This window comes from Aspergillus ruber (assembly GCF_000600275.1).
Source record: "Aspergillus ruber CBS 135680 unplaced genomic scaffold scaffold00005, whole genome shotgun sequence".
Taxonomy (NCBI): Eukaryota; Fungi; Ascomycota; class Eurotiomycetes; order Eurotiales; family Aspergillaceae; genus Aspergillus; species Aspergillus ruber.
In genome coordinates, this window is record NW_024467301.1 from 444,725 (window position 1) to 461,201 (window position 16,477).

General features: G+C 49.9%; 5 protein-coding genes across 5 annotated transcripts; 4 read left to right on the plus strand and 1 right to left on the minus strand.

The window, feature by feature from the left end:
* Window positions 1-441: 441 nt before the first annotated feature.
* Window positions 442-1,501, plus strand: fma-AT (acetyltransferase fmaC; the record flags this gene model as incomplete). The annotated part of the gene is made up of 2 exons (XM_040787509.1): window positions 442-466; window positions 817-1,501. The coding sequence occupies 2 exons, from the start codon at window positions 442-444 to the stop codon at window positions 1,485-1,487; spliced, it is 696 nt and encodes a 231-aa protein (XP_040641261.1). The 3' UTR covers window positions 1,488-1,501.
* A 3,830-nt stretch (window positions 1,502-5,331) lies between these two features.
* Window positions 5,332-7,784, plus strand: flbA (developmental regulator FlbA; the record flags this gene model as incomplete). The annotated part of the gene is made up of 4 exons (XM_040778739.1): window positions 5,332-6,159; window positions 6,214-7,348; window positions 7,402-7,589; window positions 7,641-7,784. The coding sequence occupies 4 exons, from the start codon at window positions 5,332-5,334 to the stop codon at window positions 7,782-7,784; spliced, it is 2,295 nt and encodes a 764-aa protein (XP_040641262.1).
* An 889-nt stretch (window positions 7,785-8,673) lies between these two features.
* On the plus strand, window positions 8,674-9,708 carry EURHEDRAFT_473576 (catabolic 3-dehydroquinase). Its single transcript, XM_040785372.1, has 2 exons — window positions 8,674-8,905; window positions 8,968-9,708. The coding sequence occupies exons 1-2, from the start codon at window positions 8,719-8,721 to the stop codon at window positions 9,540-9,542; spliced, it is 762 nt and encodes a 253-aa protein (XP_040641263.1). The 5' UTR covers window positions 8,674-8,718; the 3' UTR covers window positions 9,543-9,708.
* Window positions 9,709-9,928: 220 nt separating this feature from the next.
* Window positions 9,929-11,916, plus strand: EURHEDRAFT_409800 (CDC73 C-terminal domain-containing protein). Its single transcript, XM_040781194.1, has 2 exons — window positions 9,929-10,734; window positions 10,782-11,916. Exons 1-2 carry the CDS (start codon window positions 10,015-10,017, stop codon window positions 11,505-11,507), a joined length of 1,446 nt encoding a protein of 481 aa, XP_040641264.1. The 5' UTR covers window positions 9,929-10,014; the 3' UTR covers window positions 11,508-11,916.
* Window positions 11,917-12,146: 230 nt separating this feature from the next.
* EURHEDRAFT_450104 (putative PHD finger and SET domain protein) lies at window positions 12,147-14,993 on the minus strand (the record flags this gene model as incomplete). Its single annotated transcript, XM_040783863.1, has 1 exon — window positions 12,147-14,993. One exon carries the CDS (start codon window positions 14,991-14,993, stop codon window positions 12,147-12,149), a length of 2,847 nt encoding a protein of 948 aa, XP_040641265.1.
* Window positions 14,994-16,477: the final 1,484 nt, after the last annotated feature.

Sequence of the window (16,477 nt, forward strand, 5' to 3'; positions counted from 1 at the left end):
ATGCATAGGCTAGAAACTGAGTCAGTCTCTCGTCTCAGTATGATACGACATATATGTTACCGTATGTAAACCGATAATAATGGAATATGTCAGAAACAAGGCAGCTATTTACCATTTGAGCATGCCCTAAGCACCATCACCTAAACTCGCGCTTGTCCCTGTAATGCTCTTGACTGACTAATTTACAGGCAAGCTAACGTCTTGGATATTGCCTTTCATCTCATAGCTACTAAATACATAGAGACAGCTCGGCAAAATACCCGACTCTCGGTGCTTAGACCGATCTTGTAATCACCCTGTCGGGACTGTCAGGCTCTCACCGAGCGACCCAGCGCATGTCAGTCCATTGACACCAATTGGGCAATACTTTGACATATAACGGAGAGAAGTCATGATGGCTGCCGACAAGTTTGCCGAATAGCTCGATTACTGGGCTTCAAAATGCTCAAGTCCGATATGACCGAAGGTTTGGATGACGTCTTACTGAAAATAAATATAGAAACCCCAGAAACTGTCTTCAATAGAACATCAGCAAGATAACCCTGCCACGACGAGATGTCGAATTCACTGTCTGTGATGATACAATCCTTCGAGGATGGCACTATCAACACAAGAATCCATGCATCATAATGTCCCATGGAGTACAACTCCTCCCCCCAAATATGACAATAAAGAAGCAAAAGTTAACAGACTACATGGCTTGCTGGAATCCGTTATTGGTTCCTCTCAACCTTCGCTTCTCGATTCCAAGAGTTCGGCTTCTCCGTCCTTAACGACAACCGAAACTGGGGCGACAGCGACGGCACACCTCGACAGGAACCAACTCAGCCCTCCAGCAACTGGACTATCACGACGCCTTCAATAACGCCGTCACCCTTCCTGGCGTCGACCCGGATAGGATGGTCTACTGCGGTACCAGCTTCTCGGGCGGTAACGTCATCCATGCTGCAGCCACGGACAAACACATCAAAGCAGCCATCGCGCAGGCACTCTCTGTCTCTGGCGAAACACGCTCCCTTGAATTCAAGGACCAGATCCATGAATTGTTTAACAACCGCGCGCGCATCGCAACAAGCGGCCAGCGAGACCGGGTACTCTGCATCACATCTACAGCTGAAGAAGCGCAAACAGGCACAGCACCCGTACTCTTCTCCGACCTGCACGCATACGAATCATACAGCCAAATCCCTGACTGCGGCGGGAAATGGGGGAACTATGTGACGGAGCAGACGCAGCTACATATGCTGTGGTTCGAGCCACAGGCGTATATGTATCGGATTGCGCCTAAATCGTTCTTCATGGTGATTCCGGGGAATGATGTCATGGTAAAGACGTCCTCGCAGGCGGAAGCGTTTGGGAAGGCAAGGGAACTAAAGCAGATGCTGTTTTTGAAGGGGGCGGGGCATTTTGATATTTACCAGGGGGGATGGTTTGAGCGGAATATTAGGGTCCAGGTTGAGTTTCTTAGAAGATGTTTAACGGAATGATTCAACATGATGTCAAATCCTTTTGACTCCTGAACAGTACTTCGTAGACTAGTCCGCTGATCGATCGCTTAGGCAGCGATTTGGAATAGCAGATTAACCCTGCCACTATTTGCTATGGCAAATGTCTCTGCAATAGGCCAGCTGAGTCTAGCAAACAAGCCTCGACTATCAGTTAGTCCAAAGTTCAGCTGAACTTGTACGAGAAAGTTGTAGCCAATAATGGTGGGAATAGAATACTGTATGTATGTATGTACCTGTACTTGTAAGTAAAGTAATATCCCTGCAGGTCAGTTTCAGAATTTCTTTGTTTCTTTGTTTCTTTGTCTGTCTGCATCCCTTGCATCAGGAGTGCATGTCACTTTACAAGAAGAATACATTTGATACGGTGGTATTATGGCTGACAATAATATCTAGGCAATACACAAATGTACTTAGAATGTAAGAATGTAAGAAAAGACGATCCTCCACGTGCTCGACCCCCTTCCCCAGGAAAAAAGCACATGGCTCGGAGATATATTAGCTTTACTCAACCACGGGCATAATATCCAAGGATCTCGGGCGATAGTGCAGGATTTGATTTGTTAGTGGACAAAGTCGGAGTAGCCCGTTAAAACTGTACTCTTTACAGAGTTATCCACGACCATGATCGGAGTCTAGGTCTTGCGACGAAGCGTCTCCAGATCATCGCCCATGTGGTTGATTGAGTTAACTCCGGAGTAAAATATGTTGTGCAGATGGATTTCTCTATTTCCTCCTAGGACTTAGACTTAAATTACATGTTCTATAATTATTTCGGCCAGCCACTCCATTTCTCATAATAATACTACGTATTATGAATAATACCTCTGATTAAGATAGTCGGATCCGAAACTGGCCGAATTCGCCACTAGCCAGGGGTACGGCCCACAAGCCTTTCTATTGGCTGGGTCTTCTCCTGTTTCCATGGGCTCCAGAATCCTTCTGGAATGTTTCTAGCGCAGTTGGGCCGTTGAACAGGGAACACTCGTTTGTCTGTGTACAACTTGGCTCTGTTAGTTTCGGAGGGACTTGCTGCGGTACATTTGTTTGTTTGAGTATATATGTATAGTAATTGTACGTGTCATGTCTATAGAGTATGGATATATTGACACAAGATGGTAGAACAAATAGTATCGCAGCACATACCAACTACTGCATTCTGTACAGGTCCTCTTATGGAGTTATGGAGACTGCAATTACGTTGACATCATTCTGCGCAAAACAGAAAGAAAAAATCATTCTAGAAGACTACAACTGCCGAGTCAATGGCAGAGTCGATCAATCTGCCGTATTGCGTGTTGCTGCTAGGTACGCCAGGTACGTACCAAAATATGAATGCCACTATCCATTTCCATGTGGAGCGTATCGAAGATCGAACTACGATCATAACGGCGAGATTATTATTTTTTTTTATAGCCCGGAGTACTTGGCCATACTCCGTACAGGGTAAATGCTATACGGAGTAAGGAGTAGTGCGTAGGAGAAAAGAGCAAGTGGAGTGGGAGAATGGAAAGTGTTCTGGAAGATTCAATCTCATTTCAATTATTGAAGCAGAGCGCGATATCTGGTTCTGCGTGGACAAGTATGGAGTATGGGCTATATTGCCGGTCTGTTTCAGTATCCTCAAAAGGTACTCATACTCTACGGAAGCAACTACCGACGAGATCGGTAGATGTGCCGGTATCCTGCATATTAGCGTACACGTCCTATACTTTGCATCAACAGCATCGTGATCATGCCACTCTATAGCAGCTTTACTATGTAACTATCACAGCTCGGACATTTAATTGATAGCCTCCATACAGTAAGCTCAGTCCGTAGATAAGCACACCACGTGGCAACTGGCGGTCTAGGAGATTCCCCCTCTCGCCCCACTCCTGACCGTCTTTTAGTTTCATATCGTACTTTGCAATTTACCATACGTTATCATACGGTGGATGGGGCATCTGTACGCTGCCCGAATAGGAAGTAAATTTATATTGTATGAGCACGGAGTACGGAGTATAGTGTGTACTCTGTATTGAGCGCTGACGATATCAAAGGATGAAATTGTTTGCGTGTGATTTGGACAGGTCAGATATGCTAGTCTTGTAGGACAGAATCGTACTAGTACGGACATATGAATATGGGGGATAATCCCTGTCAACCTCACGTGGCAGCAGGGATTGTGGTATTCGGTATGGAGTCGGAGATCCTCATCGGCATTATATTCGATATTATCCAACAGTGTCATCCAGCCTTCTATGAATATTGTACATTGTACTCCGGAGTACGTACAGAATACCCTGTAGATAGTACTTGAAAGAGTGCATATGAGGATCGACTGACCGCCACATGGCCTCACCGCTCCTGCAAAACCCCACTCGCGCTAATCACCGCCATCCATCGCTCAAAGCATGCAAGAAAGCGAGAACCTTAACAATTATGATAAAATAGAAGTAGGGAGTAACTTGGCAGATGATATGGAGATTGAGCCTCATCGGACTAGCCCGCCCGTTGACTTTAGAATGATGGATACCTACGGAACATGTACACAGCTTGTATTTGGAAACGTGATACCAGGTGATGTATCTCGCGGGCCACGCGGTTGTTGCAGAAAACCTGTCAGATACAGAAGAGTATGGTGCTCCACGTGGGTGCACGTGGGTTTCTTGGCTGATGCCTGGCTGCCATTTATTTTCCTAACAATTTCACCAAGGTACTGGGAAAGTTGTATATAGGTTGTTTATATGCAGATCAAGTATCATTCTTTCTGTAGGCAGAAGATTCACCACGTGGGATATTTACCTGGAAAGCCAATTCTTTGAAAAAGAAAAAAAAAATACTTGTACCGGAGCAAATACGTACTATGTATGCGCTAGTACGGTAACATCCCTTTATGGTAAGAGTCTCTGGCCGACTCGGGTATCTCAGTTACTGATTGGCTGGATAAAGGATCACCGCAGCCCGTGACTCAACCATTTGGTCCTAGACGTGCTTAAAGAGGCAGGTAGTTTCCATGGTCTGTTGGCCCTCTTTTTTTTTTTTTTTTTTTCACTATCCAACGCCGGAATCGGGGTTGACCGGCTGGAACTGTCTCCAGCTGGAACCGTGGTTCGATTGTTCTTTCATCATTCCAGCAGTTTTCCAGGGGGTTCTAGGGGATTTCTTTCAGAACGGTGTCGTTATCTGTACTCTGTACCGAGGGTCCTTGTGCAGGGTAAAGTGATATTATGTGACAGGGTCGTTACATTACAGTAATACCGCCGATCTCGAAACTCTCCCGGCGCCGATGCCGCCGATCATCCGACGTGGTACACATACAAGCAGTATCTAACAGGGATAACAAACGTGGTTTATAGTAAGGGTACTCAAAGTATTATATACCCTCAATTCAAGAATATAATAAAAAAATACATATAGAGTATAGAACACATACACATGATACAGTGCTGTAGGTGTAGATCACCACGTTGTTGGCGCATGAAACCATCCGCGTGCCCAGTGGACCCGATGATGACAGCCGATTCTGCACTGTTTGATTATTTTACCGTATCCAATACCACGACATGACTCGTGCTATACTTTTGTTGGCTAGAGCCCACTATGTATTACCGTACGATACGCTTCCCCATTTTATTATCTTCTCTTTCCCTCACTCAATCATTCACCTTTTTTGTGTCTATCTGTCTCTCTCTCCCTTCTGCCGCTGTCTTTTTTGTAATTTTTTTCCCCTTCCCTTTTTCTTCCCCTCATCACCCACCATCTCGCTTGTTCTTGCTTTCTTCTTTTTTTTTTTTTTTTTTTTTTTCCTTTTTCCTTTTCTTTTCTTCTGGCTGATTCTTCAATGCCAACCATATCTTCAACTTCTTCCCCCGACATCACTTCTCCTCCTACCTCTCATACTCATCAACCGTCGTCGTCGTCTTCTACCTCCTCTGCCTCTACCTTTACCTCCGCTGCGGCTATTCAAGCCCCGGAAACTACAACAACAACTACCACAACTACTACTGAGTCTACTACTGAACCCGCCACAGAGCCTACAGAGCCTGCTTCTACAGACAGCCGTCCTTCCTCTCAATCCTCGACTGCCTCATCGCTGTCTACTCCAACAGCCTCCGTCACAGTCCCTCCGCAGTCGGCTTCCCCCACTTCCTCCACTGCCGACACCGCCAGCGTCACTACTGCTGCCACAAACAGCACACCCAACACCTCCGCCGACTCCGGTAGCACAAGCAACGACTACTTCACCTACCCCTATAATAGAGAGAGCACCAGCACTCCCCTCGGTTTCTCTGGTTCCGTCGTTGGTTCTGTTTCCCGTCGTAATCGTCGTTCACTGGCTGCTTTTGCTCGTGAAAAGACTTCCTCCGCTCTCGCCAGTCTTTCCGCCATTGGTACTACTAATAACTCTACGCTCCATTCGTCCACTTCATCGGGAAGTTTGTCCAAGCATTCCCACAAACCGTCTCAGCTCAGTAGTACCAGTGAGAGCATCTCTCCTTTCTCCGACTGGAATTCGACTAGCCCCGATCAATTGAGCCCCGCACCCGCCGATTTCCCCGCCAGTTCCTCCGCGCCCACTGCCCAGCTTGACGGTGGTCCCTCGCAGAAAATGCACCAAACTTCTTCTAGATTGCTTCGGATGACCGAAGATGATCGGCCTTTCACCAAGGTATGTTTACTTTTCTACTCTAGACTCTTAAGTAAGTGGCGCTAATAGGACTAGGATTTCATGGATCTTTTCTCGACCCTTATGGTCAGCTTAAAATTGGATACCCACCGCGTGCGATTCACCCGTTATGACCACTCCTTCACTGCCGAAGAAGCCATCAACAACTTGGGCTCGCTCAAGTTTTCCCAGTCGAACCGTATGCCGGATCCCAAAGATCCCTCCCGCATCGTGACCACAACGACGACCACCACCTTTTCCATGGCCAAAGAAATGGCCCGGTCGGTATGCCAGCGCTTTGTTGACGCCCGTTTCATCGAGGCCACCGATGGCAAGGTTCTGGCTATCTTCCCCTTGAAGGGTGCTCTGTTCCATCTCACCCCCAAGGGTATCAACATTCTTCAACGTTTCTGCCAGCGCAACGGTATCACCGCACAGCATGTCATTGCAGTTTTGGAGTCGCCGCGGAATACCATGCAGCTGGTCAATTTGGAGCGTGACACGGAAAGCGACAAGCTGTCATACGATCGGGCTACCATTGAAGTCATCTTCCGTCGCTTCGCTGGCCAGGACGGCCCCAACGTCAAGAGCAGTACTTCAAGCTCTGATTCCGACTCCCTCAGCGACTACTCCAACGGGATAGTTGGTGTTAAAATGGCCAAGGAGCGCAAGCTTAATGAAAAGACTCACCTGAATACCTTCACAGGCAAGGCTGCCGTTGACTGGCTCATGGACTGCTCGACTACCATTGAGCGCCGCGAAACCGTTTTGATTGCTGAACTGTTTGTCAAGTACGGCCTAATCACCATGATTCAGGATGACGAGGAGTTCCCTCAGGCTGAGGACTCACTGGCCGTGTTCCAGCCTTCCAAGTACGCCATCTACGGTCTCACAGAGCGCGGTCAGCGGGTTTGTGGATGGCTCGCTCGCGATCGGGCCCGTGACACTCCTCCAATCTACGATGTTCGCAACTTGGCCGCAAAGGACTCGAATAATGCCCGTCTCCAACACATCCTCGGTGATGCCGCTCTGCGTCTGCTCTTCCGTGAATTTCTGCGTTACTCTTTGTGTGAAGAGAATCTTTCATTCTATCTCGACGTGTCGGAATTTACTGCCACCTACCGCAAGGCTGAGAACGCGGGCACCTTTAAGAGACCGGATGCCGTCCGTGAGACTCTGGCCGCCGCATATGGTGAGTTTCCTTTTTTTTTTTCTCTCCGTTGACAACCAGACTAACCGCAATAGGTTTGTACAACGCTTTCTTGGCCCCGGGCTCCCCTTGCGAGTTGAACATCGACCACGCTTTGCGCAACAGCCTTGCTAGCCGTATGACAAAGGCGGTTGGCGATGACGAATCGATGCTCAAGAGTCTTCAGGAAGTTGAGCAACTTTTTGAAATGGCTCAGACTTCCGTGTTTAAGTTGATGTCTAGTGTAAGTGTTTCTGTACATCGGTTGCCCTGATCGGTTATTAATATCCTATAGGACTCTGTTCCCAAGTTCTTGCGTGACCCCAAATACACCACTGTGCTCCAGGAGCACGATGTGGATTTGGGTATCACCCGATCCTACTCGCCCACTCAGTCTTCGATTCCGGAACGTTCCACCAGCCGTTCTGCGCGGTCATGAGTTTCATGACTAGGCTGTGGCACTGGACAAAGATTGTTCCTATGGTCGTTCAAGCTTGCGGATACTTTGGCCGGTGCATCCTTAATGCACACAGTTTGACACATGGCATCGCCCATATCAAGTGGCCCCACTGCTCCCCCCCCAAAAAAAAGAAAACACCAGCACTGACATCTCGACACGACCTGAGCATGGATGGTGTTTGAAGACACAATTTCATTTCCTCACCAAAATTTGATCATGTGATCGACATGATATTTCTCCCTTCTTTTTTTAATCAGTCATCATGACACGAAAGCGGTTACGATCTATGGATCATGTGATAGAGATGGAACTGGGACATAATTTTTTTTTCTTTGTCAAAATTTCTTTTTATGTCTTATCCATTTCTTTGACGGGAACGGACGAGGTTGAATCCTGTGTTGAATGTCCTGAAGCATTAGAAGGGCGTTTTTGTTTATTGTTTTGCATTATTTCCTTTGTTTCCTTTGCATCCTTCCATTTATGTTTCAGTTGTGCTTTGAGATTCTGAGATTCCCAGAGTACATGCGTTTTTTGTGGTTTGCATTTGCATTTTTCGTTCTGGATACAGCGTGTGTTGTTTTTGCTCTTTAGCCAGACAGTGTCTTGTCTCTCTGTCTGTCTTGTCTAGACTGAGGCATCAGAATAAAATGTTGATACAAAACTCGCTATACTTTATTGTAGACTTGTATAGACCTGTAGCTGTAGTAGATAACTGTACCGCTTACCTCGGAGTAATTCTTGTCCACCCACCTAGGGTTGCCGAATCCGGAAGACATTTTCGTTACGTCACTAGTCCTTTGCCCCGGAAGTTTCGATTCTATAAATAATATCTTGATATTTTCTTCTTCGTCTTCATAACAAAAACCACCAACATCATATCACTGGCTTTAGAGCAATTCATCCACAAGACAACATGACCTACAACCTCACTGCTAATGAAGCACAGCCGGCTCACTGGCTACACCTAAACGGCACTCCGGACCAGATCCTCGACCGATACTGCGTCAGCGAACTACTTAGAGGCTGGCCAGTGTACCGCGATGCCTCAGAATGGAAGAACTACCGCGCATGCTTTGCAGATGATGCCTACGTGTTTAGCAGTACGCCACCTACCCATTCAGTTACCAAGCTACAAAAGACCACTAACTCAGAGATAAAATAGCATGGAGCGGCGGCCTCCCCATCGACGATTTCATCCAAAGCTCCCAGCAATCCCGCGCCAATGGCGACTTCGTCATGCACCGTGAAAACGGCATCCTCGTCGACCTAAACCCCAGCACAAACCGTGCAGTCGGCAAAATGAAAGCAACCATCAGCCAACGCTTCACAGACCCCGCCACAAAAGTAGAATATGATATCGACTGCGACGCCCGCTTTATCATGTGGTGCGTTAAGAAATCGCTCCCGCGGAAAGCCGGGAATCCCGTCCCGGGGACGGGATTGGGCCCGCGTGCGATCTCGGGAGGTTGGAAGGTGCAGTATGTCAAGCTGTTTTATGAGAAGGATAAGGTTGTGCCGGTTGATGGGAAGAATGTGCCTGAGTTTTCAAGGGAGGAGTTGGAGAAGTTTCCGTACGGGTATCGGTATTTGGCGGCCGCGCAGGCGAGGGCTGGGAAGGAGGTTTCTGCGGATATGCCGACGTTGGAGGATGGTGAGAGGTTTTGGGAGATGTATCGCGCGATGGAGGAGTGGTTGAATGGGGAAGATGTTCCGAAGAGATTGGGTATTAGCAGGTAAACTTGTATACATAGTAGTATATCTATTTTACGCCGGGGGTCAGGTCCTTTCATGGCTCTTTCCACGGAAAATCCCTGGTCCTGGAGCGGGACATACGACGGGCAGATCAGAACTGCCTTTCACCTAGCTAAACCACCATTTATCATCTAAATACGGGTAGCCCCCCCGCACGGGGTGGTGCGGTATGCTGGAAGAGTACCCCGGAGGGCTTCTTTGAGCACCTGACCAAGGCAAGATAAGGCGGAGTCGACTCAGTTTGATATGCCTGGTTCCGGGGCCTATGCCGGCCCGGCGTTGTATACAGAATAGTTAGAGTGAATAGAGCTGGGCGGTCAGTCACGTGGCCGTCCTCTTTTCACCAGCTCCGACGTTAAATGTAGCTACACCTCCCAAACGCCCATTCTCAACTGCACAGCCGCGCTGCGCAGTTCTTACTTTATCTCAAATCAATTGCCCAGAGTAATAGTACATAATGGCAGACCCAACCATCCAGGACCCCCTTCTGGCCCTCCGCCGCGCCATCGCCGTCAGCAGTCTCCCATCGCCAACAACCTCCCCCGACCCATCTGAAGAAGAACAGTCCAAGCACACCACCGAAGACCTAGCAACAGCAACACACCTCTACTTTCGCCAGCCAACCGCGCAGGCCCTACCGTTGACATCCGCGACGCGCTTCGTCTCTGCCTCCTCGGACTCCGTTGTCGACTTACGCAGTATTTTCTTCGCATGGCAGAAAAAGGACGTCGCGATCCCGGAGTACATTGCGTCTGCGCAGGAACTCAATGAAGCATTGAAGCAGAAGCAAGGTGCTGGTGAGGGGGGTGAGGCGCAGGTGCAGAATCTGGTTTTCGTTGAGCGGCTCGATCTGATTACCTGGCTTGAGGGCGCGTCAGATGATAGTGAATATATCAAGCCACTAGAAGGGGCTGCTGCTGCTGCTGCGGCCGCGGCAGCAACCTCAGCGCATGCCAAGGCACAGGCGTCAGCATCTGCTGATATTGCCTCGGGAGCGGCTGGAGGTGTCTCGTCGGTTCCTAGTGGTGGTGCTGGGGCATCTGCTCAGGTGCCTGCGGCTGCTGGTGCGCAGGGAGGGAGAGCGTCGAAGCAGATTGATCCTCGGTTGCAGGAGATTTACAATGGGGAGCGGAAGATGGGTGACCGGAATAGTGTGTTGCGGGGGATTAAGCCTACGGTGCGTTGCCTATAGTATATCTTTTCAGAATGCAACTAACGAAACAGGACTTCTCACACGTCCGCAAAACCGCCGAAACCTTCCTTGGCCGCAACCGCAGACCAGCCCCAGGAACCAGCACCAAGCCTCCCCCCGGCAACAAAACACCCCTCCTCCCGAACCCCTCCTCGGGCCTCTCCCTGCCCAAGAAACACAGCACCCACACAGACCCCATTATCCTCCTCTCCCCCTCCGCTTCTTCCTTAATTCGCATGACAAACGTCAAATCCTTCCTCCAGGACGGCGTGTTCATCCCCCCGGACCACCCAACCCTTTCCATGTCCACATCCCCCAACATCCTCGAAATCCAGCGCCCGCTGCGCACAACAAACTCCTCTGACCCATCCCGTACCTCTTCCACTTCTTCGTCCTCCAGTTCCTCCAAGATCAAATTCAAACTAGTCGACAGCACGGCCAACTTCCGCCCAGAATACTGGAACCGTCTCGTCGCTGTCTTCACTACGGGCCAGACCTGGCAATTCAAGTCGTACAAGTGGTCGTCGCCACCTGAGCTGTTCAAACACGCGACAGGTGTTTATGTTGGTTGGAGGGGGGAGGAGCCGCCCCGTGAGGTGAAAGGATGGGGACGCGGCGTTGAGCGGTTTGCGGTTGAGCGGTGGGATGAGAAGGGTGGTGTGAATGGGGCTGGGAGGTGGAGGGATCGTGAGATTGTGGAGGGGATTTGGACGGCTATTGAGGAGGGAATGAAATTGAGGGGGTGGGGCGGGAAGTAGCTACCCTCGTTCCTTGGGATTTGATTGATTTCGGTATTTCTTGTTCGTTGAGGCGGTGTTTGGCGTTGACTTAATCATCTACCCTGGTTATGGCAGTAAATAGTAGCATAGTATGTTTACAATACAGCAAACAACAGAACAAGCATAATCATAGTCATAGAAGCGTATAGTTCATTCATTGCCATCTGGCCAAGCCATAAAAAAGCCGTCCGAATCCATAAACCCGGGACAGTCATCAAGTCAAATAAAACAAGCGAGAAAAGAAAAGAACACTACAATCACAAGCAACATCAAGTTGAAAAGACTGCAGCCACCAAGCCCGATTTCCTGAGCTTTGAATCTCAATCAATTCCCATAAATCAATCCCACTGTGACCTTTTCCAACCGCTCACGCCGGTGACGCCGTTCAAATCCCACCACGAAACGAACAACTCGTAGAACGCCGGTTCCCATCGTTTACAAAAGTGTAAGAAAGGTAACATTAAGGATAAAGAAAGGGAATCATCTTCAAATGACAGAAATAAGGAAAGAGAAAAAAAAAAGAATTTTGCCCTCCCATCATCACAACGTGATATTAGTAAAACTCCAGGTATGGTTCCCAATAAAAAAAAAAAAATAAATAAATAAATAAAACAGCAATTAGAACATAACAGAGGGGAGATGAGATGTGGTCGAGTCCGGAGGAGAAATGTCCTTCATCGTGATATCAGAAGAGACAGGTCCATCCGAATTAGCCGCTTCTGGTGCGCTATCAGGCTTGGACTGCGCAGAGACACCATCAGGTTGGTTGTCATTGATCTGTGACGGCGACTTTTGAGGAGGTGGAGGAAGCATGGCGCTGGCTTGAATTTGGGTCTTTTCAGTCGTCGGCGTGTTCATCGTGCCACGTCGTTGAATGAGATAATCCCCTAAACTCAGCTTCTTCTTGACCGGACTGGGCGCTGCGACACTAGACCCTGGAGTAGGCTGCGAGGCCGCATCCATGGTCGATGCGGGTGACATGGTCGACGGTGTACCAGACCCCGGACTCGCCGTGGATGATGTGAGGTTGGGAGGTGGAAGGGACATGTGCAAATTGGCGCGATGCCCATTGACCAGAGGATCCGGGGGTATTCGAGTGCCATGCGCAGCGGTGGATGGCCATGGTGGGGGCATTGGCGGCTTGACTGACCACGAAATTGCCGGTGCTGGTGACGGTGGACCTGAAGGTTCCACATCCATCACGTCGGATGACTGTGGCCTGTAAGGAGTCGGCGAACCTAGGTCCTTCATCTCTACATCCTCCTTTTCCTGATTTGTGAAGACGCTTGGTGAAGCAGACTGGAATGACAACTGACCATCACCTGGTGTGGCAGCAGAGGACGAAGCGGGGGACTGGAGGCCATGCTCCGATGGAGTCTGCTTTTCCCCATTAGATTGCTCGAATCGTGCCCAATCCGCATGACACCGCTTGAGCAGCCGCTGCGTGAGAGGCACAAAGCTGGGCCGTCGAGGCGATGGCAGCGGAAAAGTAGTGGGTACATCTTCCACGTCTGCCTCGTCTGGGTCGGTCTGCATCGCGGAATCGACATACGGCGCGCGTCGGAGTGGCGACGGCACTGAAGAAGTGCCAGGACTTGACAGCTTGCGTACACCAACAACCATAGTCCCAGGGGAGATCGCTGATGGCGGCGAGCGGGAGTGCCGCCCAACGGCCGTGTCCACCTGTACTGATTTGCCGCCAGTCATGGAGCTTGCGCCACCAAGTGGTCCGGGCTGTGTGGAGGGACCGCTTGTCCGCTTTTTCTTCCGACCATGGGTCGCTGCTTGTTGATCCTGTTCTAGTTGCTGGAACTTCTTTTCAGCAGCAGCGATCTTGCGTTTATCTCGAGCCGACAATTCTGAGTCTCCAAAGAGTGGACCGTCGTGGGTAGGTGTAAGATCGCGGCTGCCGGCGTGCCCTCGAGCCGAGCCAGACACGGATCGACTATCAGCGGCATCGTCGTCATCGGTATGCTTCATTGCTTCGCTGTCCGCGCGGCTGTTAGGCGGTGGCGGAGACATGGTGAGTTTGCGCTTGGACTTCTTGCGCTTGCCGTTTGCGGTCGACTTGGCGCCACCGTCGGGAAACTTGGCATGTCGCCGACGATCCACATTGGCAAGCAAGCAATTCGATGGTGGATCACAAGCGCAACCGCCAAAATTGGCAAGGACATTACTGATACAGCTTGCTGCGATGTCCTGTGCGCTGTCGCTGGACTCCTGCTTGACCAGGCCGTTGGTTGCTTCAAACAACTGCGGATCCAGATACCACATGGCAGTAATCTCAGTGTTGGCGGATATGTCCTCCTTGGCGACAAAACAGAAATGATATTCCACTTCGTTGGTAATGTAAGTCTTCATTGTCACATTAGGGCGACACGAGCGCCGCACATAGCGCAACGTACTCCCTTCGTGCCGGCTATCAATGTAGAGGGGAAGTTGAGGGTGAAAGAATACAAAGGGTTCCGGATGCCGTAGCTCCTGCCATCGGTTGTTGGGGTCGAGACAGTAATCTCGTAGATGCCCAATCTTGCCTGTAATCTCCCCAACGATTTCATCCTTGGCCACCATGTCCTGGGTCCTGAGAGTTTTCCACATGGGACGAATCCCGTCGACTTCGACACTGGGGTCGGTGACCGACTCGACAGATAATGCCGGCCATTGAGATTTGTCGAGACCCGCATCCGCCCACGTAAAAATGTCCTGCGCAGAGCGTCCATTGGCCACGCGAGCCAAGGCCGCGGGTTCTGTCACCCATGACGCCAGGTCTGCGGCAAGAGGCAGGTTCACAAAGAGATTACTATACATGTTATCGGCCTGTCCATAGTCGTGGTCATAGAGATGAAGAAACTCCTTGGAATACAGTGGAATGGAGGGACCAGATTTGGTCGGACTCATCGAAGCGGTGGCTCGTCTGCGCCCGTCCGGTTGGAACGCGGGAATAGCGGCCAAAGAGCTGATTGAGTTGGACGAGCGATGATTAGATTTGGTTTTCTTGGCCGGATGGTCGCGACCACCCGAGTCGGAGCGGTGGTGGGAGCTGCCATTCACCTTGTCGGCAGGATCCTTACTGGCCCTCTTCCTCTGACCCTTCGAACCCGAACGTTTGGATTTTCGGTCATTGCCACCGTCACTCTGTTGTTCCCTAACAGCCCGCTGCCGTTCTATGGCGGCGAGTCGATCGATGCCACGTGGATCGCAGTCTTCGCAGAAATGGATGTCGGGGACATCCACGCGGTGGTAGTAGCATTCGATATGCTGCCAGGTCTCGCACTTTTCGCAGAAGACCGTGTTGCCATCGTCATCATCGTAGTTGCAGATGCAACGAATGGTGTACGGCTCCTCCTCTTCCGGGACGACGGGGTCGGCACCGGCGCCGTTGAGGGCGGGCGAGGGCAGAGGGACGGTGACCGAAGTTGGCTCCGTGGTTGAATGCGTGTTGGCGACTGAGGAGGTATCTGTCATAATCCGACAGAATACCCCCTCCGAATAACGGACTGAAAAAGGTTAAGAAGAGAAAAAAGTGCGCGTGAGCTCGCGAGGCAAATGTGGGCTTTTGGATGGCGAATAACCCGTCAAAGCTCAACACGCATATCAGCACTGCAATGATGGACAAGTTGGTCTCGATGGATGTGAATTCACCAACCAGCGCACACACCAGGTAAAATTTCGCGAGTAGGTCCAAATGTCTTAAGGCCTTTTGTTGTAAACCTCCGAATCTCCTGATACACCAACACGTGTAGTTTTCAAAGCACCTCCACAGAAAATAATCCTCCAGGGGATGGTAGGGAAGAAAGAAGATCGCACGAGAGAGTCAAAACAAGGTTCGAGCTAGTGTTTCCTCCCCTTGCTCCCAAGAGTATCTTCCACAAAAACGAGACGTGAAGAGTCGAGAAGAGAGGGAGAGAGAAAAGAGAACGACGCGAATATAGGGGGAGCGTTCGAGTCGTTGTATCGTTCAAAGTGATCGTTGTTTAACGCGCGAGCGACCGTGGGACGGCAGAGACGAGTCGAGGACGGAAGAGCGCACAAGAGTGGGAGGTCGAGGAAACCACGAGTCGCATCGAAAAGAGATGAGAAGAGGAAGATAGAGAGAAGAGAAGAGGTGATAAAAAACAAGTGAGAAAGAGTCAAGGATTCGAAGAAAGAGCCGATTCGATGGCGAGGAAGAGAGGAACGGGTAGTCGAGAGACACGAGAATGAAGAGATAGAGAAAAGAAGATGTTGAATAAGATGGCGATGAAGAAGAGAACTAAGAAGACAGAATCAAGAGAATAAGCAAAGAAAAAAGAGAAAGGGAAAGGGAGAAGAGAAGAAAGTGAAGGCAGAGAGAGAGAGAGAGAGAGGGAGGGAGAGGGTAGAGGGAAGAGGGAAGAAGCGAAGAGAGAGCGAGAGGCTAAAGCCACGGATGGGCCATGCCGGCCAAGCAGCAGCGCAGTAGTGGTAGGAGTAGTGGTGGTGGTGGTGGTGGTGGTGGTGGTTGCAGTATTAGTAGTCACTCTCTTTCTTACTCACTTTCTCGTTTCTTTCTTCTTTCTTCACTCTTTTCAGTTGTAGAGCAGAGTTGTCCTCTCATCTGGCGACTCGCATTCCCCTGTCGAAGGCATCGAGGCATTCCTTTCTCTTTGGCCGCATCGAGAGGGGGAGGGGGAACGGGCCAATCAGAAAGGTCAAGTCACATGTCTTCCTGCCGGTAATCTGAGGCAGAGAACTATCCGCTTCAGGCAGGTGGAGGTACCACGCTAGTCCGGATGCGGAATAACACGGGACTGATCAGGTCACATGAGAAATGACGAAGAGGGAAAGACGAGAGAAGGAAAAGAAAAGAAGGAGAAAAGGAGATGATGAAATCAATAGAGTACTTGTGGTAGAGGACACTGTGGTTAGCTAGAGATGGTATGTACCTGTAGAGCAAGGACAAATCTAAAGGTCAGTGACCGATGGCTAAG

What these genes read in the sequence shown, in the direction of transcription:
- EURHEDRAFT_473576 (XM_040785372.1), top strand. Translation starts at nt 8,719, where the DNA reads ATGACCTACAACCTCACTGCTAATGAAGCACAGCCGGCTCACTGGCTA. An exon ending in TGATGCCTACGTGTTTAGCA is followed by an intron (nt 8,906 to 8,967) that starts GTACGCCACCTA and finishes GAGATAAAATAG; the next exon opens with CATGGAGCGGCGGCCTCCCC.
- EURHEDRAFT_409800 (XM_040781194.1), top strand. Translation starts at nt 10,015, where the DNA reads ATGGCAGACCCAACCATCCAGGACCCCCTTCTGGCCCTCCGCCGCGCC. An exon ending in TGCGGGGGATTAAGCCTACG is followed by an intron (nt 10,735 to 10,781) that starts GTGCGTTGCCTA and finishes CTAACGAAACAG; the next exon opens with GACTTCTCACACGTCCGCAA.